The sequence below is a fragment of the Dioscorea cayenensis genome, chromosome 12 (assembly GCF_009730915.1).
Source record: "Dioscorea cayenensis subsp. rotundata cultivar TDr96_F1 chromosome 12, TDr96_F1_v2_PseudoChromosome.rev07_lg8_w22 25.fasta, whole genome shotgun sequence".
Lineage (NCBI taxonomy): Eukaryota > Viridiplantae > Streptophyta > Magnoliopsida > Dioscoreales > Dioscoreaceae > Dioscorea > Dioscorea cayenensis.
Window position 1 is genome coordinate 7,305,333 of NC_052482.1, and position 25,722 is coordinate 7,331,054.

At 35.3% G+C, this 25,722-nt stretch overlaps 1 protein-coding gene across 1 annotated transcript; it reads right to left on the reverse strand.

The window, feature by feature from the left end:
* Nucleotides 1-13,844: 13,844 nt before the first annotated feature.
* On the reverse strand, nucleotides 13,845-16,146 carry LOC120272983 (polygalacturonase 1 beta-like protein 3). The gene is given in 2 exon segments (XM_039279627.1): nucleotides 13,845-14,517; nucleotides 14,519-16,146. Coding segments are annotated over 2 exon segments (1,839 nt in total). The 5' UTR covers nucleotides 15,880-16,146; the 3' UTR covers nucleotides 13,845-14,039.
* Between the last annotated feature and the right edge of the window lie 9,576 nt (nucleotides 16,147-25,722).

Sequence of the window (25,722 nt, forward strand, 5' to 3'; positions counted from 1 at the left end):
GTCGAGAACGTACTCACGTATGTTCCCATCACCCTTATACCGCATAAAGACAAGTTTCCTTAGGACAGCACTCATCTCCACCTTATCACTTCTTACGAAGCGTTCCTCGAGGATGTCGACAAAGTGCCTAACATCATTTTCCTCAGACATAGTGTCCAGAAAAGTCTCTGGGATTGTATTCTTTATGATCATCAAACCAATGCCATTAGACCTCTCCCACCTCTCAAAAACTCTCCTATCCTCAAGAGAGCTTTAATATGTAAGAGGTGCAGGATGTGGTTCTCTTAATGCATGGTCCAGATCCATCCATCCCAAAACAAGTGTCATCTTGTTTTTCCAAGTCTTAAAGTTTGTACCGCTAAGCACAAGGACGCCACTAAGTGTAGCAGACACATTGCCAACACTCATAATATCAATTGTACATAGAGCAATTAACAAAAATCAACCCACAATTAAATAACCAAAAAACTAATAATCAAGCATATAAATAACTATGGGATCGAAAATACGACTCTGGCATCATGAAGAAGACACCAGATGATACATCGAAGCACAAATATCGTATTTGTTTTGTGTGGATTCTTTCATTCCTAATAGGGGCAATCCCCTATTATTAATTATCCCAGATTAGAAATCTTAGGAACCTCCGATTAAGGGCAAAAGTACAAGTAAAGGGACAAGAGAATTTGCGAATTATATATTTATTACATCACTTATATGTATGTATATATATATATATATTTTTTTATCATTGCCGCTGCCTGTGCCTTGTCACTGCGTCGCCTGCCGCTGCATATGCCTTGTTGCCATTTTTAGATCTCGTTATCGCCTTGAGATTCGCTACTGCCTATGTTTTGTCACCGCATTGCATGTCCCTCCATTATTTTGAAAAGTCTTTCTCATTACGGCCTTATATATATCGTTTCCATCTTTCTAAGAAAAAGAATTTCGCTGCCGTGAATTGAACATTCTTGTTATAGCTTTTGACCAAGTAATTTTGTTGCTGCTCTGGTAAATGCCATCAGTATTTGATGTATTAGCTGAACGCTTTTTCCTTCATTGCTACACATCCCATAGTCATTATAATTTGTATCATTGTAGTCACCATCTTTTCAACATCACCAATATCCATCTTTACTAATCACGTATGACCCAAAACGATTTTTTGCATGCATGCATAGCATGATATAATGTTGGTAAATATTCATTCATCATTTTTTTCATTTTTTTTTCAAAAAAAAATGGTGGGCCCATTATATTTTTATTCCATACTTTTTCCATTCCTCATCTCATGAACGTAGGCATTTTGCTATTAATATTGTTATTATTTTTGCTTTCATGCACGTATACTATGCATGCTTTATATATATATATATATATATATATATTTTAATGGTGGCCACCTCTTTATGCATGTCTGCATATTTGAAGGCCCATATGACATGTTTCTCAAATATATTTAATACTTCTCATTTCATTTTTTTCATTTTTTTTTCATCATTTCCCATTTTTTTGTTTGCATGCTTCTCATTATTTCATTCATCATTTTTATATGCCATGCATGTATGCATGCTTCATCATCATTGTTTTTCTCATTATACATATTTGTTGCCATGAACATGCGTATGCATATAATAATAATAATTTTTATTATTTTATTATTATTATTATTATTTTTATATATCTTCCCATGCATGCATGTCTCAAGACTATAGCATGCTTTCCATCAATTTTTTTATTTTTTAATATGTATTTTTTTTTGTCCCCATGCATACGTGGATGCTTTTATCATGTCCTTAATTATATGTGCATGAATGAGTCACATGAATTGATTTTTTTTTCTTTTTATATATGCATGCATGGCACGTGAATACAAACATATATATATATATATATATATATGTTTATATATATACATGGGACCCATATTCATTATTTACTAATGGTGGGCCTGGCCCTTTTTTTTATATATATTTATTATTTTTTTTAAATTGATTCATGTGAGTATGCATGACTGGCCTTTTTTTTATTATTTTAAGTGAGTATGTATTTCATTCATCATTTTTATGTGCCATGCATGTATGCATGCTTTTAGGGGCATATATATATATATATTGAAAGGATGACATAGGAGAAGATCATCAATCACAATACAGGCAATCTGATTAGCCTGACAATAATGTACATTTACTAATCTTGGCGGACAATTAAAATGCATCCCATAGCATAGCCCACGCAACTCACACATAGACCGGTAGTTGTCGAGAGCATTCAAGGCTTCTTGAATTTTGCTATAATTTGCATCTATTCCGTTCTGATTTATAAACTTCTGCATCTCCCACTCAACAGCAGCATGAAGATGTAACCAAGCTTCTTTGCCCATGTTAAGATCATTTAAGAAAGTTTCAACTAATGGCATTTCATCTGGGTTCATTTGCTTGCAATTAATCTCCATGAACCACATTTCGAGCTTCCAAATAACTTCTTTTTTTTTAATTTAGACTCATGCTGCAAATGCTCCTTAAAACCTCGGTATGGGTCATCCGCCTTCTCTTCTCTGAGACAGTAGAATAACATTTGGTATATAGCATCTGAATTCTTGACTCTAACTAGTCTCCCATTATTACAACAAACGACATACGTCCCAAAAGGCTTGTATGGACTAAATTTGATGAAACTAGACAAGTTTCCCAACAAAGAAGTTGCACACCCCATAGACAAACAAGATTGGATATGGCTAGCGTATTTCAAAAAAAAACGGTGAAGTAGAACCTGGACAATAGCTGAGAGTTTTCAAATGAGTTAGAGCTTAAACGGGATGATTTTAGACAGAGAATTTGTAAAATAAAATGCAATTCCTCCTTCAAAGATGCCAAAGGGGCCAATGGAATCCACAGAACGATATCTATTGTCATAACAAAGTGTGAGAAGCAACTAGACTAGTCCTCTCGCTGGAGAGTCTGACAGAAAAGATTATCTCCAATAAGAAAAGACTCAAAAGTGATACAAAAGGAACATTATGATTTCTATCATCAATTTTGAGATGATTTTCCAGCAACCAGCTTGCAGTAAGGACTGATGCACCACTTGATGAATGGCCAGTGATAACTATCTGTTTCTTCTTAGCAACAGCTTTTAAAACCTCATCTTGGAGTCGCGAAGCGTCAAGGATCATTTAAAAGGATCGGAGTACGGCCATGTTGACTACGGCGGGAACATCATGGACGAGGGTCTTGAGAGAAGGAAAAAAAAAAAAGCAATGAATCAAAGTCGAAAGCACCAAAGGGAACATGATTTCCAGCAATTCAATCATTAGCAGACCAAGAGCCGGCAAAAGTGAAGATGGACCTTCATGAAAGTGGAAGGAACGCCAGCCTGGACCATCTGATCTATTTTTTTTGAAATCTCATGACAGAGATCTAATGACTTTTAGCTTTTCTTTTGCATCTCGCGGAGCAGTAGTGGCAGCAGCGGCGAACAAGTAACGACGATGAGCGGCGACAGCAGCATGCTTGGCGGCATTATCTCAGCTATCCAAGCATGCTACAACGGTGGCAGGCAATGGTAACGACGGTAACAGCAGCGGCTGCGGCATGCTTGGCGGCATTATCTCAGCCATTCAAGCATGCCGTGGCAATGAAGAGTAGCACCGGCACCGGCGACGAACGGCGAGCAAATCTCTTTTATATATATATATATATATATATATTCTTATATGAATAAAACAAGAGGGAAATTAAAGAACCTTTTTTTTTCTTTGACTTTTTTTCTCTGATTTTTTTTTTAATCCTCTCTCCAAAAAGTCGGTCCTTCTCCTCTTTAAAAAAAAAAGCCTCGATCTCACCTCTTCAACCCACCCATCCCGTCAAATCACAACGAAGTGATAGAATTTTTTAAAATTTTTCTTATCCTTTCAACTAACCTCCGTCAAATCGATTGGATCAAATATATTTAAATTTGAATTTTTTTAATTATTATTATTATTATTATTTATTATATTTTTTTTATAATTATTATTTCCTTCTCTTAATTATTATTATTTTTCTTTAAATTTGTTTTTTTTTTAAAATCCCTTCTCAATTCTTCTCTTATCTTTTACCATTTTTTTTTTAATCCCAAAACCCCCTCATCGCTATCTAATCCTAACTCCCCCATGAGATAAAGGTAAGATCGGGTTCTTATCCCCCTTTTTTTTAATTTAAATTTTAATTTTAATTAATAATAATCTTTTTTTTTTAAATAATTTCAAACTTGAAAATTTAAATTTCGAATTTTTTTTATTTATTATTTTATTATTCGCATTTTATTTATTATTTTATTGTTATTATTTTTATTTTATTTTATTATTATTTTATTATTATTTTATTTATTTTATTTTATTATTTATTATTTATTATTATTTATTATTTATTATTTATTATTATTTTTTATTTTTTATTTTTTATTTTTTCATTATATATTCATTATTTATTTATTTATTATTTTTTTTAAATTCACTTAACTGAACTACCTCGCGATGCGTACTCAAGTGCTTCAGGATTTGCATTTCTCCCATTGCCTCGAGATCTGCTCTCAGGCTACATGAAACTTAAGATCGTCTTGGGATGTGTGTTTGGCTATCCTAAGATTTGAGATTGCCTCGAGATATGTGTTCTCGAGGATAATCTTGTAATAATAATTTTTTTATGCCTCGAGATATGTTCTCAAGGGCAATTTTGTAATTTGCATTTTGTGAAGTGAGATATGTTCTCAAGGGCAATTTTGTAATTTTGCATTTTGTATTTAACTTGGAATTTACACTCTAGTCCAAGACAATCAAATAATCAATTAAGATTAAGATTAGGACATTTAAATTTTAATTCTAAATATATCTACGATTAGGATATATTAGAATTTAAATTAAATTGGAATTTGGTTTCCATTAGGACATTGAATTTTATTCGGACATGCGTTATATTATTTATATATAAACAATAACAACCACCCATCTTCAAGTCAATTGTTGTGACATTAAACCTAGTTTTTGGACAGAGATTTAATTCAGTAGTAATCAACTTGTTGCGGTAATCAAATTTTATAGTAAAATCTAGTCAAGTATAAAGTCTTCCTTTGGGCCGACTAAATACTCACAATAGACACTTTATAACAATAAACAACTTATTACCACATGTGCAAACAAATTTTTGCCAGACAACAGTCTTCCTTTGGGCCGACGTGATGTCTGCATGAGAATAAGCATGCACTAACACCATGGTTATTCACAAACAAAAGGTTTCCACAACAGAGGTCACTTTGGTGACAATGCTGCTTCTACCAATTGCAGTAAATACCCAAGAAGGCTATAAAAGCAACTCTAAGTTGTTATTTCCCAATGATTATTAAAAACAACTTTATAATTATAAATAAAAATTAAATTCATAATAATTTTAAATAAACTTAAATAATCAAATTAAAATCCAAATATTATCCTAATCTAAATCAAAGTAAAATTTAAATAATATAAATTATTAATTGTGCTCCTGCACCTTGATTTTGGTAATAATAAAAATTAACTTACTAAAAGTAAATATAAACATGTATTGAAATCCATAATACATGATAATCAATAAATCTTTATAGAAAAGCATTAGCACAAGGGATTGATGATTTCTCCGAAGTATGAAAATTAAATCTAGTATATATATATATATATATATGAATATCAAATCCATCACACTCATCACTTAGGGATAAGTCAAATAATTTAGTTCAGAAGAATCAATCCAATCATTCAAAACCAAATAAATAAATATGTATATATAATAACAATCTATGTTTTCAGAATTGAGAAACCACAGCACAACACGGTTTCCAAAACTGGATCAATATATATTAATTAAATAATTATTATATCATCTATATATATAATTTCAAATCTATTGACAAACCATGGCACGACTTTCAAAAACTCTTTCAGAATTGTAATATAACAATTAAACAATCATATTCATACCAATATATGTTTATATAACCATCATCATATTAGCATGAAAAACCTCAACCGAAGCATGAATAATAAAATCAATAAATTCAAGATTTAATCAAAAATAAATCCCAAATAATTCCAAAACAAGATGGCTCTGGTACCACTTGATGGATTTAATGGGTATAAACCCTAGTTCAAACCCTGAATCTTCTTGTTTGGAGATTGTTTAGGAACAAAGATAGTGGCGGAAGCGTACCTGCACTTGAATCCATTGATTATGACGAAGGTGATTGGGTCTTGTGGTTCTTCTCACTGATCACACGCAAAGAGGGGAGATGGGAACCCTAATTCAGAAAACTTAATTCTGAATCTCAATTGTTGCATGCTCAGTCAGGGACCACACCCTATTTATAATAAATCTTTATGGGGCTAATTACAAATCTGCCCATCATAGATTTGCCAATTTTCCCCCAGGATTTCTACACAACATATGATTAATATGTATATCTACACATTTAAAATTAGATAATTATGACCAAATTCAAACTTGAATCAAATCACAATTTGGGTCCATTCAAAACTTGAATATAATAAGACATAAACAATTATAAACATTAGTTGTGTACGTCTACACAACTTATGCACATAGGTCCTTATATCCCTACATATTGTGTGGTCCACAACCCAACATGATTTTCATTGAATAGTACAGAACACAAAATAGTAAATTACTATAATACCTTTTTATTATTCTATATTTATTTTATAATAAAAAACATACAATAATATTTTATGAAAATCTTATCAAAGTTTACAACGCCCAACAACAACAACAACTTAAAAAAATTAATATAATTTTAAAAATATTTAATCCACAACAAACAAACTTTCATTAATATTTTAATCCTAAAATACAAATAAATAGATAGATAAATAAAATTATAAATAGATAAATAAATAGATAAATAAACAAATAAATTTTAAAAAGATAAATAATTAGATAAATAAATAAATAAAACAAAATAAATCATGTTATCACTTCTTAATGAGTAGTGTAATTTTTAATTTTAAATAAGGACAATTTTGTCATAAGTTATCCTGTACTTTACAAAAAATTTTGTACTGTGGTTTTAGTGGTGTAAAAAAAATTTAAAAGTTATGTTGTACGGATTGGGTAGTTTGTGTTATACTCCCATGCATTTGTAAATCAAACGCATAACAATAAAAGTTATCATCTGTTGTCCCTTAAAATCTTTCGTATCAAACGGACCCTAAAAGTCTAAAACATTATTAATAAATACCAAAACAATATTTTTTTTAAAATCCAAATATTTGGTCCTTATAATCTTATATTCATATTAAATTTTAAAAAAAATAAATAAATAATCATATATGTTATTTTTAATATATATATATATATGTATTATTAAAAATTGGGGATCCCCACCGGGAGCGGGGAGGGGAATGCCCTCCTCGCACCCACCCCGCCCACCGAGGCGGGGAGGGAATTTTCCCCATTCCCCGCCACGCGGGGGGTTATTTTAGGGAATCCCCACCCAGCCGGGGTGGGTCCCCGTGGGGAACGAGGATTCTCCGCCCGATTTACATCCCTATATGGACAACTAGGGACTTGTGACACCATTGCGTGTAGTGAGGTTTGGTGTCCGGCAATAACTGTCTCATCCCTACACCTTATTTTCAAAGACCCATTGGCATTTTAAAATAATATTTGAAAGGAGATTGAAGAATCAAGAGGAAAAAAACTTCATATTGAATGGAAATTATAGAATTTCTCATCATCATCATATATAAAGAACGTGTATTCCGTGACCAAGGAAGACATTTAGAAAGGAAAGAATATAATACAAATATAATACATAAAATAATAACGAAATGTAGAAAAAATAATCTATTTATAGAAATAATATGAAGGTAAAAACTAAATTATGACTAAGCAAACTATGGAATTGACATCGAAACTCAATAATATAATAAAGATTACCTTCGAATTTAATCAATATCAACAACCTCAATAGTGATATATTTTAATTAAAGGTGTATATCAGCATTTTTTCTACTTTATTAATACTGTACTTTCAAAAACTAAGGGTCTGCTTAGGAGGAAGGATTTTGATGGGTTATGGAGGGTTCATAATGGAAGGGTTCTTTGAACCCATGCTTGGGGAGAAAACATGGGAGGGTAAAGAAGGGTTTTAGAGGTAAATGGGGGGTTGAAAACCCCCCATTTTCTTCCATTCATCAACCCACCAAAATGGTGGGTGGAGGAGGGTTACATTTTTTCTAGACGTTTTTGCCCTTCTAGCATTTCAACAATTACAACCCATGTCCTTAATTAGGTTTGAGTAACTATTCCTCTATCCTTCCCATCTCACTGGCTCACAAATACTCTCATTTCTCACCAACCGCCAAAATCAACGTTGGTGTCGCCGGAGAGGATCAACCTTGGTGTTGTTCCGGTGCCGGAGGAAGGAAGGAGGAGATAGTCTAGTGAGAGGTAAAATCTTGGTTTCATTTATCTTTTTTTTAAAAAAAAAATAAAAAAAAAAAATCTTCAGCTTGTGTTGGCTGGTTAACTATGGCTTGAAAATTATGAGTGGAGGGAGATGATTGGTTGTTTTATATAAATGAAGTTTTTATGTATATACGTTAATAATATGGTCTACTTCAATGCACATATTAATTTCCTGGTAACATTATTTCTTCAATTTTGTTTCATCTCTAACTCATCTACTTGTTCTCTCTTCCTTTTTGGTGGACTTTCTTGTTTATCTTCTCATTGATAAATCTATGTGTTGTTGAAATGTTCTTAATTTTGTGGTAATTTTGATGATTCAATTAGACTCTTATACTTAATTAGTTCTCTCTCGAGTCTATGAATGTTTTTGAATGCTCTTAATTAGTGTTTGTTTTTATAGATACAAAGTGGTTATATTTCATCTCAATTTTATTGTATTTTCTGTCAAATATTTCATGTGGATGTTTTGGTGCTGCCATTGAATGTTGTTGTTATATGGTTTCAAAATGGAATGCACATTGGTTTTAATTCCTATACTTACATTTAAGTTTGATGATTTCATGTTAATTTACTCTCTTAATATGGTGATTGATGATCTTTATTGTTGAAAATGACATCTTATTAATTATTGCAAAACCACTTGGATAGACTTTGGACCATTGTGTATGATCCTGTGAACCAAAACTAGCTTGTATCTTTATTGTTGATCTTGAAGCATCAAGAGCTTGAGAGAAATTTCCTATTCAGTTTTGATTTCATTAAATATTTTCTTTTGTCTTGCTTTTGTTGTTATTTTATTTTATTTTATTTTATTTTATTTTATTCAATTTTATTTCATAATAGATAAATTATATGTGTTCGATATTATTTTAGATGTTGTGCTTCTATTACATTGTCATGTACTTCAAGTACATCTTTCCAATGCATTACACCTGCCAAAATACCTCCGATCAATGATTTAACCAGAAACTATTTTTGTATAGATGGCAGGTGAAAAAGAACGCTTGGGAAAAATTCTTTTGGTTAAATTTTTATTGGATAATTCCTTTTTAAAACTGCAACGATTACATCACTTAGCAGCAGCTCAGGTAGTTATTGCTGTGATTGGCTGGATCATGTGCTACATTAATGATCTTAGACATGTGTCCAATCAAATAACCCACGAAATAAGGCTTCACGGAGACAAAATGAGAAATGAGTTAATGTCACATTTGCTTTCAAGCGATCTATGTCACAGCATGATAAGAATGACCCCTACAGCTTTTCTTGGATTATGTGATATGTTAGTCAGAGAAGGTGGTCTTAGGCCAACTTTATGTGTTTCAGTTGAGGAGCAAGTTGCCAAGACACTATACTTGTTAGGACACAATGTCTCCTACCGTGAACCATCTTTTTTCTTCCGCCGTTCTCGTGAAACGATCTTTTGGCATTTCCATAATGTCTTACAAGCTATTGTGGAATTAGAGGACAAATTTCTAGTACAACCTGATGGCTCACACGTTCCTCCTGAAATATTCAACAGTAATAGATTCTACCCATATTTCAAGGTAATAACGCATCCAGTAAATTACAAATTAAAAATTTATAAATTTACTACAACCATATATGTGTATAGGTTAAATTGTGACTAAAAAAAATTATTGGCAGGATTGTGTTGGTGCCATTGATGGAACACATATTCGTGTAAAAGTTTCTAGTGTCGATGCTCCTAGATATCGTGGAAGAAAAGAATATCCAACACAAAATGTATTGGCCGCATGCACATTTGATTTGAAATTCACTTATGTGTTACCTGGGTGGGAAGGCACAGCATCTGATTCAAGAATTATGAAAAGTGCATTAATTAGGGCAGTTCCTCTTAAAATCCCCGAAGGTAATTGTGAATAATTATTTCATAAACATATATACACACCCACACAATATAATAGCGAAGTTTATTTTATTCAATATGAAAATATTACCTTGTTGATGCTGGGTTTAGTTGAGGAGTGGGCTTATTACACCATATAGAGGAGAGAGGTATCACTTGAAAGAATATTCAAGAAATCCACCACGGAATGCACGTGAATTGTTCAATCTCCGCCATGCATCTTTGAGGAATGCTATTGAACGAGCATTTGGCGTGCTCAAGAAACGTTTTCCAATAATAGGAAGCTCAACAGAGCCCCATTATGGGTTAGAGACACAGAAAGAGATTATTTTTACATGTTGTATTTTGCATAATTACGTAATGGGTGTAGATCCAGATGATGCAATACTTGCACAAGTTGATAGTGAACTTGAGCATGAAGCACATGAAGAAAATCATCATCGTGTGGAAAACAATGAAGAATCTAGACAAGGAGAGATTATTAGAGATGCTATAGCGGCCGATATGTGGATTAATTATGTTGAGTGAGCTATATTATGTGCTTTGTAGTATGTGTTGCATGTTTTTTAATATGTATTGTTGAGAACAATTTATGTAATGATGTGACTTACTTGTTATGTGATCAAGTATTTTATGTAATGAACAATTCATGGGACCAAATTGCTATTAGTGACTTGTTTAATGGGAACAATTTATGTAATGATGTGACTTACTTGTTGTTCATTTTTTCATGTACTAAGTTTATGTAATGATGTTGTTCATTTTTCATGTACTAAGTTTATGCAATGATGTTGTTCATTTTTCATGTACTAAGTTTATGTTGTTCATTTTTCTGTACTAAGTTTATGTAATGATGTTGTTCATTTTTCATGTACTAAGTTTATGTTGTTCATTTTTCATGTACTAAGTTTATGTAATGATGTTGTTCATTTTTCATATACTAAGTTTATGTCGTTCATTTTTCATGTACTAAGTTTATTTAATGATGTTGTTCATTTTTCATGTACTAAGTTTATATTGTTCATTTTTCATGTACTAAGTTTATGTAATGATGTTGTTCATTTTTACGTACTAATTTTCCCCATGTTGTTTATGTAGTTACTAAAATATGTCAAAGAGAAAAGCAACTCATGAAGGAAATACCACATTGACATGAACTTCTACTATGGAAAATGCTTTGATCGAGGCATACTTGCATCAGCATACCATGGTGAATAGAGTCGAAGGAACATTTACATCACATGCATTAGAGAATATTGTCCTTGAGTTAAAGAATAAGTTTCCAGATAAGCCAATAGACAAGGAAAAAGCACAAAACCGTATGAAAAATCTGAAAAAAAATATTTGCCCGTTGTTATGACATATTCAAGAATGGAATGAGTGGATTCTCTTGGAATCCAACTATAGAAACTTGGGATGCAGAACCTGAAGTATGGCAACACCTAATTGAGGTAAAAGTTTTTTTTCTTCTTTACTTATTAAGTACATGACATACAAAATTATATTCATGGATGTTATATTGCTAATGTTGTTCTATATATACAGAGTAAGCCGGAAGCTAGTGAGTGGATGAATAAAAGTGCTTGAAATTATGACAAACTTGTACAACTATATGGGAAGGATAGAGCAACGGGGCAACATGTTGAAACTGCATCGGAAATGAGACGAAGAAGATCTCAAAATGTGGGCTCATCAATGAATAGAGAAAATGAGCAAAATACAATTGATGAAATTGATTTTATGGTTTCACAAAATACGGTGAATTTGGAAAATTTGGATGAAAATGAAAATGTGGATGTGCAACCTGATGAGATTAAGGATGAAGACTCACAGATGCCTACAAATCAACAATCACGCAATGAAGGTCAAAGTTATTCCAAAGCCAAAAAAAATCAAAGTCCCCGATATTAATGAGAATCTTAGCAAATTGGGAGTGACCATTGAATCAGTCGCTACTTCTATTGTTCAATCAACTACGGCAATGGTTGAAGCATCTCATTCAAGCACGAATATTATAAGGGAATGCTTATCGAACCCAAATCCGTACAAAGATTTTGATATATGGTGCATGCTTTCCGATTTAGAAGTCTCACAACCAATTATAACCGATGCTTATCTAAAACTTGCAAAAGATGTGGCATTGTTGGAAGCTTTGATTAAATGCCCGAGTCACCATCGAAAGGGTTTATTGTTGAGGTCGATGGGCTATGATCATGAACCACAAAATTGAAATGGAAGGTTAGTGTTATATTTCTTACCAATATGAAATAATATTTGGTGTATTTATGCAAGACATAGTTACTAAAATCATAATTTCTTTGTTGCTATTTTTGTAGGGATTGATGGATGCATGACACAAATGGTGGTTTAACATTGAATGGTTTTCAAGAGCATTTTGTGTTTTGATCTACCTTGCAAAATCAACATTGACTTTATTTTATTTTGATGAACAATGTGATTTGATTTTGATGAACAATGTTGTGTTTTATTTAGATGTTGGAGCAATGTGTCATGCAAGGGAACAATATCATGGTTTATTTTGATGAACAATTTTATGTTATAATATTGGAACAATGTGTATGTTGCTTAATTTGAGAACAATGTGTTATGATTTATTTTTAGATGTTAGAGTAATGTGTCATGGAAGAGAACAATGTTATGGTTTATGGTGATTAATGTGTATGTTGGAGCAATGTGTATGTTGCTTAATTTGAGGAAAATATGTGTATTATGGTTTATTATTGAAATGGAAAATTATATAGTTTGGTGATTTTGTGAAAATTGTTTTATTCATTTTATGGATTATTTAATTATTATTTGTTATAATTCCTCATGCTACCGTAGTTTTATTACATTTGTGGATTTTTTTTTAAAATTTTAATTGTTTTTTATGTCAAAATGACAAAGGCCCAAAAAAAAAATTTGGATTAGTTGTGAAAAAAGCAAAAATAAAAATAATTCAAATACCTATATTCTTTTATTTGAATTATTTGAATTAGAACAATAAAGGGGTATTATGGTAATAAAACACATAACTTTACTTTTTTTTTACTTCCAAACCAAACACAAAATGATAAAAACCCTTACTTTACTTTCCCTTCCCCCCAAACAAGGTATGTATTCAACCCTTCCCTTCCCTTTCTTTCCTTTCCATTACTTTATGAACCCACCCCTCATTTCATCCAAGCAAGCCCTAAAGATGAGTACCCTTTTTCAGTTTTTCTTTTTTATTGGGGTGAGATATCCTACTTTCAAAATTTTTTGGTCCCATCAAAGCAGTGGCATCAATGGTTATCTAATGGTTGTGGAAAAAGTAGCAAGTTTCCTTTCTTGCTTTGCTGATCCAGTACCTCCAAAGACTAAAGATGAGTATGATTTTTCTGATTTTGGTTATTCTTCTTGAGTGAGATATTATGCTTTAGAATATTTTTCTGTCGCATCAAAGCATTGCCATCAATAACAACTATTTGTCATCTTCCACAAATGGGCTAATTATTTCACAGCAACATACCATGAGAAGCATGAACCAAACTTTAGAAACACCATTACATACTTAAAATACATATAAACGACCACTCATTCTCGGGTACCAACACATAAACATAAGCCCATTTACATGACCTTACCCACATAAAGCATAATTATCGGGATGCTAAAATAAACAGATATCAATCAGCAGCCGCCCACGTGAGATCACGATCACCTTCGAAGATCCAGTGGCACACTTCAATCGCACCCGGTTTCGACCCAAGCGCCACGAACGCGCCATGACCAGCACTCCAGTCTGACGTGTCCAGGTGACAGATGGCCAAACCCTGGTTAATCTTCTTCTTTGATTCAACGCTCAGGATTTCAGCTTCGTATACCCGCACCTTGGGCACCGAGTGGCAGTAATATACTAGATATGGAAACAAGCTCTGGTGGCATGACACTGACTTGGTCACCATGCCGCCATTAATCCCTTTCACTTTCCCAATCATGATGCTGTCTCCGGACCCGCTCGCGTTCTCAGTGGTCCGTGGCACCGCATCGTTCCCAAGCACCGACACTGCAAAGTCGATCATGTCCTCCGCCGACGTCGGGCACTGCTTGGTCTCGCCATGGCTCGGCGCGCGCTTGCACTCGCTGATTGTGTCAGCCATGGCTACCCAACCCCGTGCCGGCAGGCGCATTAAAGATGTTACCCAGCTCGATGGCATTGAACGGTAATTTCCCTGAAATATCTCTGGGCAAAAACGACCTTTCCGGCATCTTATCCCGGATATCGGGCATCGGCATCACTATCCCCTCTTTCAAGCTGCTCTCTCTAAAGAATTTGCCCGGTTCAATCCATCTATTTACCGTTTTGCCACTGGACTCAACCTTCGCAGATGGAGTGGTGGTGTTCTCGTAATCCTTGAAGATGACTCCGGTCTTGGCGTAGGACTTGAAATCGGTGGGGTTGCCTTTGTATGTCGTGAAGGAAATCTCGGGGTTGTTAGCCTTCTCACCATAGTTCTTGAAATGGTCCTCACCCGTCTTGTAATCATGGCCGTAAGTCTTGAAATCCACTATGGGGTGGTTCCCGCCCTTACCGTAAGACTGGAACTTATCATCACCTACATCCGAGTCACCACGGTAGCTGGAGAACCTCTCCTTCCCAGAATTGGCATTCTCACTGTAAGATTGGAAGTTTTGATGAGAAATCCCAGGATTGTTGCCGTATTTGGTGAAGGTGTCCGAGGGACCGGTAGCATCCTCGCCGTAACTCTTGAACGTGGAGATGATTAGGTCGGAGTGATTAGCGTAGGATTTGAAGTTTGTGGGAACGCCAGTGGCTCCTTTGCCGTAGCCAGTGAATGTTTCGTCGCCGACCCTGGTGTCATCAGAGTAGGAAGTGAAGTTCTGGGCATGGCCGTTGCTTCCGGTTTCATAATTTTTGAAGGTGAGTTCGGGGACATTGGAGAAACTGCCGTAGGAAGTGAAGTCACCGGAGCCTCCGGTGGCGGTGGTTGCGTAAGAGGTGAAGTTGTCAGTGATGACGGTGCCGTTGGGGGAGTATGTTGTGAAGGTCTCGTCGTGGCCGGCGGAGGCTCGGGAGTAGCTGCGGAAAACGTCGACGGGGACGATTTGGGACTTGGAGTACTTCTTAAAGGAGTCTTGGCCGCTGGCGGTGGCGGTGCCGTAGTTGGTGAAATTTACATTGTTGTAGTTGGCGAAGTTGGAGTCTTTGGGGGATTTGGAAGTGAGGGATGGGGAGCAGAGGAGATTAGCTGCAGAACAGAAGATAAGGAGATGGGGAGTGAGTGATGATGGATTAGAGGAAAGCAAAGAGGAGTAGGTAGTAGAATCAAGAGCAGAGAGTGGGGAGAGTTTGGAGAGGAGGAAGGATGGATGCGGACGTTGGTTTGGGGTTTTGCGATCCCAGTAGCGAATCAGTGCAGCCTTGGCTGTGAATGGATTTGGAGATGCAGCATTGGAGGTTGTGAGGAAGAGGAAGAGGAAGAGGAAGAGTTGCAAAGGGGGCATGGTGAAGGATCAGACAGAGAGACACAACATTATCTGGTATTGATGTGAGGGATTGTTTGTTTTATATATTGATGTTCATTGATGAATAAGGGGTTGGATCCACGTGGGCTTGGATCTGAAGGTCTGCGCAAAATGTGGACTCAGTATGCATTAATGCATGTGAGCAATTGGAGAAGTATTTCAGCAATAGGCCTTAAATTTCGCTTGACTTTTTGAAGTGCATAGCATTGAGATGTTGTCAAGTTAATTATTTTACCACTCGTTGGAAATTCCTAAAAAGGAAGGACCACAAATATTACATGTGGCCAATGGGAGTTTGAAAAAGTGAATTACTATTTAGTCCCAGGTTATTTTTTTTTTAGAATTAATTATTTTTTTGAAACAATTTCTAATATTTTCTCACCTCCCTCCTACGGCCAATGGGAGTTTGAAAAATAAATAAATAAATAAAGTCAAATGAGTAATATAATATATATATATATATAAGAAAAAAAAACTAGGGTTTTACTAGTCAGTGATAAATTATATGATTTAGAGCTCTTTCTAAAAATTAGCAAAACTCTTTGGGTGATTTGTCTGAAACTAATAAAGTCCACCAATGTTTAGATACAATAGCTTAATCAAATTTTGTTAGCCAATATGGGGTAATTTTCTTATGTGGGTACCTATGTATGTGTTTATTTCATTTTGGGCACCTAATTTTGATTTGTATTAATTTGGGCACCTTACTTTGATTTCCTTTCAATAGGAGGGCACTGAGACAATTCCTGTGAGAGATTGCTAATGTGTGCTTCGGAATGCTTGTGTGGATGGTATTTTTTGACGTCGGATGCACACATGGCTATGCTAGTTGGATGACTTATCCACATGGCGTCTCTCTTTACCATGTTGAATAACACGTCAAGTTGCCTTCTTAAACCCTCTCCATCATCTGATCCCCCTTCTTTCCCCTTTGCTTTGCCCTAGAGAATACCAGCCATCCCCCAGGGTTAGGATCACTTGCTATACCAATCATCCCTTGCGCCTGTTGAGCGACTATATCGTGGAGGTCGATTGGGCGAGAAGGCTAATAAGTACTTGAAACTGAATAATTTCCGTACCATTTACACTGTATTTAGCATAAGATTTTATATGTTTAGCTCCTAATTAGTACGGAATTTCATATATATGTATGTGTGTAATTTTAAGATTTTATAAATTCTACTTATTCACTTATGCATCTTGGTTGCCTTATAAGCAAGCAAGTGGTGGTTTCTTTATAACAAATGCTTACCATCAAATTATGGTTGCAGGTTGCTCAAAGATCATAGCTGAAAATCCTTTTGATACAGAACTTGCAGTCTCAAGATAGCTGTAGATTGGAAGCTTAACATTGCTATTATCCTTACTGACTGTAGCAGAATCAAGCAGATGATCATGAACTAGAATCATTCAGATAACACTCAGATAATAAATCAAAGAATTGCTAGTCTGAGAACAATGCTTAATTCAAACAGGTTCATCATTGAAACCATTCCTCGTGATTGGAATGACTTAGTTGACAAGTTCACAACTCATGGTAGATTGCACCAGGAATTTTCCCTATTTCACTAAGGAAAAGACCTCCCTAGATGAATGATGAATGATTTCAAACACAGCTCTTTTTCTCTCTTTGAATGACTGTTTCATATAGTTTTTTTCTTTGTTTGTTGGCTTGGATATCTTGTTCGCTTGTGCTTAGCTGTAGTTTGTTTATTTTCTAATAAATCAGCTACTTGGTAGCTCTTTTTGTTCAGAAAGTTTAAGATTTTATAAAAAAAAAATTACAAAATAAACTCTAAACTAGTTAACGCTGCATAGAATTGTTTCATATTAAATAGTTGGTTTAAGCTGAGTGCTTGATAAGTGCTTGTGTATTAGTAATACAAAATATTCTTTTCTTACGATGAATTCACTATTTGGTGGAATCTTGGAAGGAACAAACGCGAAGACACAAGTTAGGTTCGAAGATACGTGAATGTGTGACAACCTCCATGTATTCAAGCAATTACAATGAGTTGGAGGGGCACGAAAGCAGTCGCATTTGTGTATCCCAACTTGTGCATTGATAGTAAGATCTTCACCAATGAAGCTTTTTATTGAAGAAGCGTCGCAATCTATGGCATGGACGTGTGCCCGTTTATGTTGCCTCGATGAAAAGTGTGGAATCGGGAGTGTTTTGGCGGGGAGTACTGTAGTAAATTAATACAACAATAAACTGTAGCAGTTACTGTTTACAGACGTCGAAAATTAGAATTCCAGAGAATCCACACGGGCGTGTGTCCACATGCCCGTATGGAAATTCCACAGGGGCGTGTGAAACATCCACATGCCCGTGTGGATACCCTATTCTAGCTCTATATAAACCGCAATTAAGCCCGATTATAGGGGCCATCTTTCATCCTTCTCTCCAATTTTTCTCCATCTTTTGAGAGGCCATCGGCTAGGGTTTAGAGAGGCTTTTGGCAAGTCTTTGGAGTGGTCCTACGGATTCGACACCACGCTTCTCTTGGAAGAAGGTTATTGGGGGAACTTTTGTTGGCATCAATCCGGCAAGGTGTGCATAAGGCCGGACAAAGGGACCTTTGGAGAAGAAGAGGCTACTCCACAAGACCATCGGCACGAATACCGAGGGCGTTTTTCTATGAATTACTTGTTTTTACTTTCAATTTTATTATTGATTGTATCTTGCTCCATGGAGAGCTAAACCCCCTAGTGGGTACTTGGATTTTGTAAATCCTAGAATGTTTTTGTTTCATTGACCTTTTATTATTCTATCCTTAATTGATGTCTCTAATTGAGTTCTAATCTTGAATTCTTGTTGAATAATTTCTCCCTTAGAGTGACACTAAGGTTGAGAGACCATCTTGGTAACCTTTGTGGATGAGTGACACACTATGAGAGTTAGACAAAGCAAGATTGGAGAGTGTTGAGAGGGTGAGTCGAGAGGTAGCGAAGCGTCTCCTTTCCCTTCCGATGTGATTTATTCTATCTCCACATTCCAAGAGTTCTTTGCGGTCATAGTAGAGTGAAGGGCTAAGGGATGAACTCCGCTGGGGCTTAGTTGCGCGAGCAACAGAGTGAAGCATTAAAGTGACTTGAGCACCTGGGGCTTAATTGTGACTATGGATCTTTTGCCTGGACCAAAGGATTAGATCTACACATAGAAATAGGGTTTATCACCTGGAATCCCTAGAGCATCTTGTAACTTTACACAGTCTGAGGTGTTGAGACTGTTTGATTTCTCCGCCGGGGTATAGTGTAGAGTTAGTCACAGTTGACCTTAGGTTTGGGACCATGTATTCAAGGATGTCCAACACTCATTAAGCATCAATTAGGGCACATAATAGTTGGTCTTGCACTTGAAACATTAGTCCTAAGGGGAGCATTGTCCGAGTACCCCACTTCTATCGATTGTCTTTCCTTTCACTTATTGTTGCCTCTCATTCTTATTTCTTTTATTTCTGTTTACATTACATTTCATCAACATAATCATTGTTCATCTTCACTTGGTTAAGTAACAATCTTAGTATTTTTATTCCCTACTCCTTGTGGATACAATACCTCACTCACCTGGGATTTATTACTTCGACAAAACCATGCACTTGCGGGTCACACGCAAGGGGCGTGGTCAGTGCTAAATTAAAAACAAGCCAAAAATCATGAAACACATCTCACATGCATGTCAAATAAGAGTAATTCTATATCCGCCGAAGAGACTTCACGAAACAACTACACGAACAACGTGGAGGTCACGTGCTCCTACAGTCAATTCCTAGTCAGCTTTATTTAAAAAATTTAAAACAAATAAATGATAAAGAAAACCCTAAAAGATAGGGCTCTTCCCCCATTCTCCCTTTGCGCGCGCCTTAACCTTAATTTCATTTGCCTCGTCTCCCACTCCCGGTGTCTCCCTATCCCTTTAGTGATTTCTTTACTCGTTTGTTCCTTTATCGTCGAGATCTCTGCCTCTCCTCCTCTACTCAGTCGGTGTCACTTGTAGCCAATCGTCCTTGCATTCTCCAACCACCGGCGTCGCCTGTAAACGATCATCGTCACATGCCCAGGCTAATCTCTCTTTGCACACCGCCTTAACCCTAATTTTAGTCACCTCGTCTCCTACTCTCGGTGTCTTCTGTGTCCCTCTTCGAGTGCCGCTTTAGCCCTAATTCTCTTGCTCTCCTCCCCTCTCATCATTTAACTATCCCTTCATCGAATATAGCATTACTCTATATCTCTTCGACTCATATAGCATTTCTCTTCTTATGCTTCTCTCTTATTTGCTTCTCTTTTGTCTATGGAGTGGTGGTGTAGTGGCTTGGACAGCCTACTCCTCAGTAGGCAACCACCGTTCATATACTACCGCAGGGAGTTGGTGTTGTGGGAGAGAGGATGTTAGCGGTGTGGGATGGAGTGGCAGTGATGATGTGCAACCTTACATCGACTAGCGTGGCAGCTATTGCTGCAGCCATTGATTCAGTGTTCATCCCTGATAGAGATTATGCAAATCTGAGCCATGCTACTAGTGTGTTCTTTTTCTTTTGAATGGTTAATATGTTGTGATTGAAAATATGCATGCCTATAATTTGTTTGTTGTTGTTTCTTTGTTGGTAACCTGATTATGCTGAGAAACACAAAAGGACTCCCCTTCTTCTTTGTTTCTCTTTTGTCTTTGTAGTGGTTATGTAGTGGCTTGGATGGCCTGCTCCTCAGTAGGCAACCGCCACTCATATGCTGCTGCAGGGAGTTGGTATTGTGTAGTGGCTATGATGATGTGCAACCTAACATAGACTGGTGTGGCAATTACTGCTGCAGCCGTCGATTCAGTGTTCGTCCCTGATAGAGATTATGTAGATCTGAGTCATGTTAATTTTTACAGCTGCTTTAGGTGTGTTCTTTTTCTTATGTTGTTGTTTCTTTGTTGGTAACCTAATTATGCTGAGAAACACAAAATGGAGCCCTTCCTAAAGGCTATTGCATTGTTGACAAAGACCAAAGTGGCCAAATTAAGTATGTAACTCTTTAAATTATGAATTTATATTGAGTTTGTAATATTGATTTGAGTATGTATTATTGAGTCTGTAATATTGAAATGAATATTTTTTTCCAAGTATTTCTTTTTGTTTGATTTCCAACTATTTCCTTTTGTATTATTGAGCTATTGCATTGATGAGATAGTCAGGACTAGAAAAGGTTTCATATAGTGCTCTTCTTTTGTGCTTAAATTGTCAATAATTTGTCAATAAAGACTCTTAATTGAGTACTATTTATGATTAGAGATGCAATTCTTGTATGTTATGGACAAAGATTGATGTTTTTTAGATTGATTGTAAATTTTATGGGTTCTTGTTGAATCAGGGATGTTTTATTTAATCAATGCAACTTTGCAATTCTTAATGGATATTTCAAGTCAATTGCCTTTTCCTTGTTTCACATGTGCTTCTTTTTGCAGTTTGGGGTAGTTTAACCTGAAGGTTGCAGCATTGTTAAGAAAGACCAAAGTGGCCTAATTGAGTATGTATTTAAATTATGATTTTGTATTGAGTCTGTAATATTGAATTGAGTTTGTAGCATTGATTTGAGTATGTATTATTGAATATGTATTATTGAAATGAATCTGTATTATTGAATATGTAATATTGAAATGAATCTATAATATTGAATCTGTATCTAAGATGCACAATTCAAAACTGCAAACTTTAAAATCAAAATATCAGCTGAACAAAGTTAAGAACTCAATATTAGCTGCACACTTGAAAACAAAATCAATAGCTGCACACTTGAAAACTCAATATTAGCTGCACAAAGTTAAGAACTCAATATCAGTTGCATACTTGAAAACAAAATCAACAGCTGCACACTTGAAAACACAATCTCAGCTGCACAATTCAAAATATCAGCTGCACATTACCAACACACTTTAAGTTAAGAAAACCACACAACACCATACAACACCTACATAGAACTCATCCATTAAGCTTGACAATACCATACAACACTTAAAGTTAACAATTCACAACAATATTTGTCTCATAACACAAAGATGTTACACTAACGTGGAACTCATCCATTAATTTGTTTTTCTTTATTTTTTTTGGCCTCTCCACCTCATTCTCACACATTGTTGAGCTTTGGTCACCTTGGGTCTCTATTGCCCTGTTGATAAATTCATAAGAATTAGACAATCAACAAGATTAAGAATAATACATGCCATAGTTAAATAAATCAATAGAAATGAATAATTGGAATACCATGAAGAAGACATTGGATTCTTGGGTGAATGACTGAACCTATCGAAGGTTGAAAGAGAATTTGAATTTACCTAAAAAGAAAAATTATGCATCAATATGTTTAAAAAAAAACTATAAAACAAATACTAGATATAAAACTTCAAATATATAGTCATTACCATGCTTTCTTGTATGCAAATTTCAGCTTGTTTGTCATTACCATCCTTTGATTGAGCCTTTTGAAAGAATTAATAGCAAAGTTAAGAGAAACAATAATTGTGATATCAAGAATTTTTTTACAAAATATAACTACCTTTTTCTTATTTCTACTGATCATTTCTTCTACTTTAGACATCTTCCTCTTTGATGGTGGTCGGCCCTTACTTTGTACTTTTAGAGGGCTTCTAAATTTTACGCTTGTACTTGTGGTTTGGTGTTGCTCATTATCTTCTTCTAAAAACATTGGATTTAGAACTTCATTAGAATGACTCCCATAATAATGTTCACTGTCCATCAACTTTTCCATTGTTTTATCCATGTGTTTCATCATAAAATTATATTTCACCACAGAGCCGGCCCTAATTTTAGCAACTTTAGAAAAATAAGAACATAATTTATTGTATTGGCCCTTTTCCTCACTCTTTTGCAGGTCATCATAGCAATTCACCACACATGTATGCCTTCATTTTATATCCTTTCTCCACTGGGGTAAGATATATCGGTTTAAGATTTCTTTTACATTCTTCTCAATCAAAACCATGCAAATGTGTCTGCAAAGAATTCCTCTAAACTCAAACAAATTACATGAGCATTTAATATCAAGTTCCCCTGAATTATGGTACACATTGAATGCCACTTGCCTTCTAACTTTGCCTTCTTTTCCCCTGAAAATGTCCGTTATATGGAATGTACTTATTTGCCCATCTAATATGATAAGTGAAAGACTAAAATACAACATTCCCAGCAACTCATCTTGAAACAGCTTAAAGAATTCATTTGTATAGGCCTCTTGTAGTTGCTTCTCAAAGTAACAATCAGTTAACATTGGAAAACTAGAGTTAAAAGATGCAAAATCAGCCTTTGTTTCTTTTTCAATCTTACTTTTCAACGCATTATCATATTGCTCCACAAATTGTTTCAACGATTTTGTTGGAGCAACATAGCCATAAAAAAAACATTGATGCTTTCACTTCTTTGAGTTGTGGACATCCCCGCCCAAAAAATGCCTTTCATATATACGGGAGCCATCGATGCCGAATTTTGTACAAAGAATTCAGCCATTCATTATTTTCAACATTATAGTCCTTTACCATAATCAACCAAATGTCTTCAAATTCTTGAATGTCAAATGCTTCATAAATGATACTTTTCAAAATTCTCTTTATCGCTTTGTATTCAATCAGTCCACCAAGCTTCTCAGGAACATTTTTCATAATGTGCCAAAGACGGAGACGATGATGAGAATTTGGAAAGACCACTCTAATTGCTCCTTGGATGGCCATGCATTGATCTGTAATGATTGCTTTGGGGGCTTTACCCGACATGCATTCTAGCCAAGTTTTGAACAACTATATGTAAGTTTCAGTACTTTCCTTCGATAATAAACCGCATCCAAACAAGATCATTTGCCCGTGATGATTTACACCAACAAATAGAGCAAAAGGCATATCATACTTATTCGTTAAGTATGCCATGTCAAAAGAGATAACATCGCTGAAGGCTTCATAAGCCGAGCTTGACCTTGCATCTACCCAAAACACGTTTCTTAAACGGCCTTCCTCATCCATATTAATGAGATGAAAAAAATTAGAATTTCTCTGTTACATACGCAAGAAATAATTTGCAAGTGCCTCAGCATCCCCAACTCCTAGTCTGAACTACCTTGCTTTTGCAATGTAGTTCCGACAGTCCTTCTCAGTGTATGTCAGATTTTCATATCCCCCACCTTCAACAGCTAATGAATGAAAATTTTTGGCTTAAAGTTATACTTGCTTGATCATTTACTTAAAGCCTTCTCCTGACATGTGCATCTATTTTTATTGCACTTTTGGAAACGAGATTTATGCGGACTAAGTGCATGATTATGCTCCAAAATGACACTAGAAATAGTAAAGCATCCATTATTGCCAACAATCACATAAATATTTGCTTGACAATTTGTTTTGATGGATAACCTTGGATTAAAATAATTTTTTGTTGTTGATATCCTTTTCCCACTTTTTACACATGCAAGTGTATAATATTTCAACTTCCCATCATCATCCAACCTTTTACTCCTTTTTGTAATACTAAACCCTTCCTGCTGAGCATACTCAATATAGAAATTATAAACTTCTTCGAAATTAAGCACCATTCCAATTATTGTCACATCCTTCTTAAGCAATAAATCCTTTGGTTGTGTCAATTGCTCTCTCTTTGTTCAATGCTTCTGCACTAGAAGATCCAACCATGGTCTCGTTCATGGCCCGTTCAAAATAACCAACTTCTAAATCTTCCATATTTTCCTTGGTTTGAATCTATAATACACATAAATAATGAAATACATTAACAATTTATTTTTGCTGAATACACACAATAGCCTAATACATTAACAATGAAATCCATAATACACATAATAGCCCAACAATCATTGATTAAACCTAAATGAAATTTACAAGAATACACATAAACAATGAAATACATTGAAAATTTATTTTCAGGGACTTACATCTGTGGGCGATGTTGGTGATGAGGTAGAGAGTGTGATGACGGCGGTCGGAGAATGCTCTGACGAAAGGTTGCAATCAACCCTGACGGGTAAAGGAGGAGAGGAGAGCGAGCTCTTTGTGAAAATGATTCCGCTGGTGATGAGGTGAGTATGAACAAGACTAGTCTGGTGGAAGGTGCGATGAAGGCAGATGGAAATGCGATGACAATCGGCTGCAGTTGACGCTGGTGGCTGAAGAATGTGACGATGATCGGCTGCAGGCGACTCCGACGGTGTAGAGGAGAACAGGCAAAGTTCTCAACGATAGGAGAGAAGATGGAAGGATAGCCCTAGCCGGAGAATGCCATGACGATCAGCTGCACTGTAGGAGACTCCGGTGGAATAGAAGAGGCAAAGTTCTCGACGATAGAGGAGCAGAAGAGGGAAGCAGATGGAATGGGAGAAGAGCCCTAGCTTTAGTGTTTTAACTTTGGTGTTTTGTTTTTATTTTCTAAAAAATAAAGCTGAATAGGAGAGAGAAAGTGAGGGCCATGTCATTCGTTCATTTGTTTTGTGAAGTTTCTTCGGCGGATATAGCATTGCTCGTCAAATAATGTATTGTAATTTGAAACATTCGTATTATTTTATTCTACAAAAATAAAACAATGTAATTACAAAATCATTTGAACTCTTTTTAAAATTAATAGTTTTTTTACTAATGAAAAGTAAATCACTCGATTGCACTAATGTTACATGATGGAATTGATGTCTTGACCTCTCATCCACCAAGGAAATAATTACTGGCCTACTTAGAAGTGGTTAAACCAATAACTCCCGCATGCATCTATAAAATTGAATATTAATTAATGTAAAATATTTGTTATTTCAGTCCAAGTCACAATGCACACT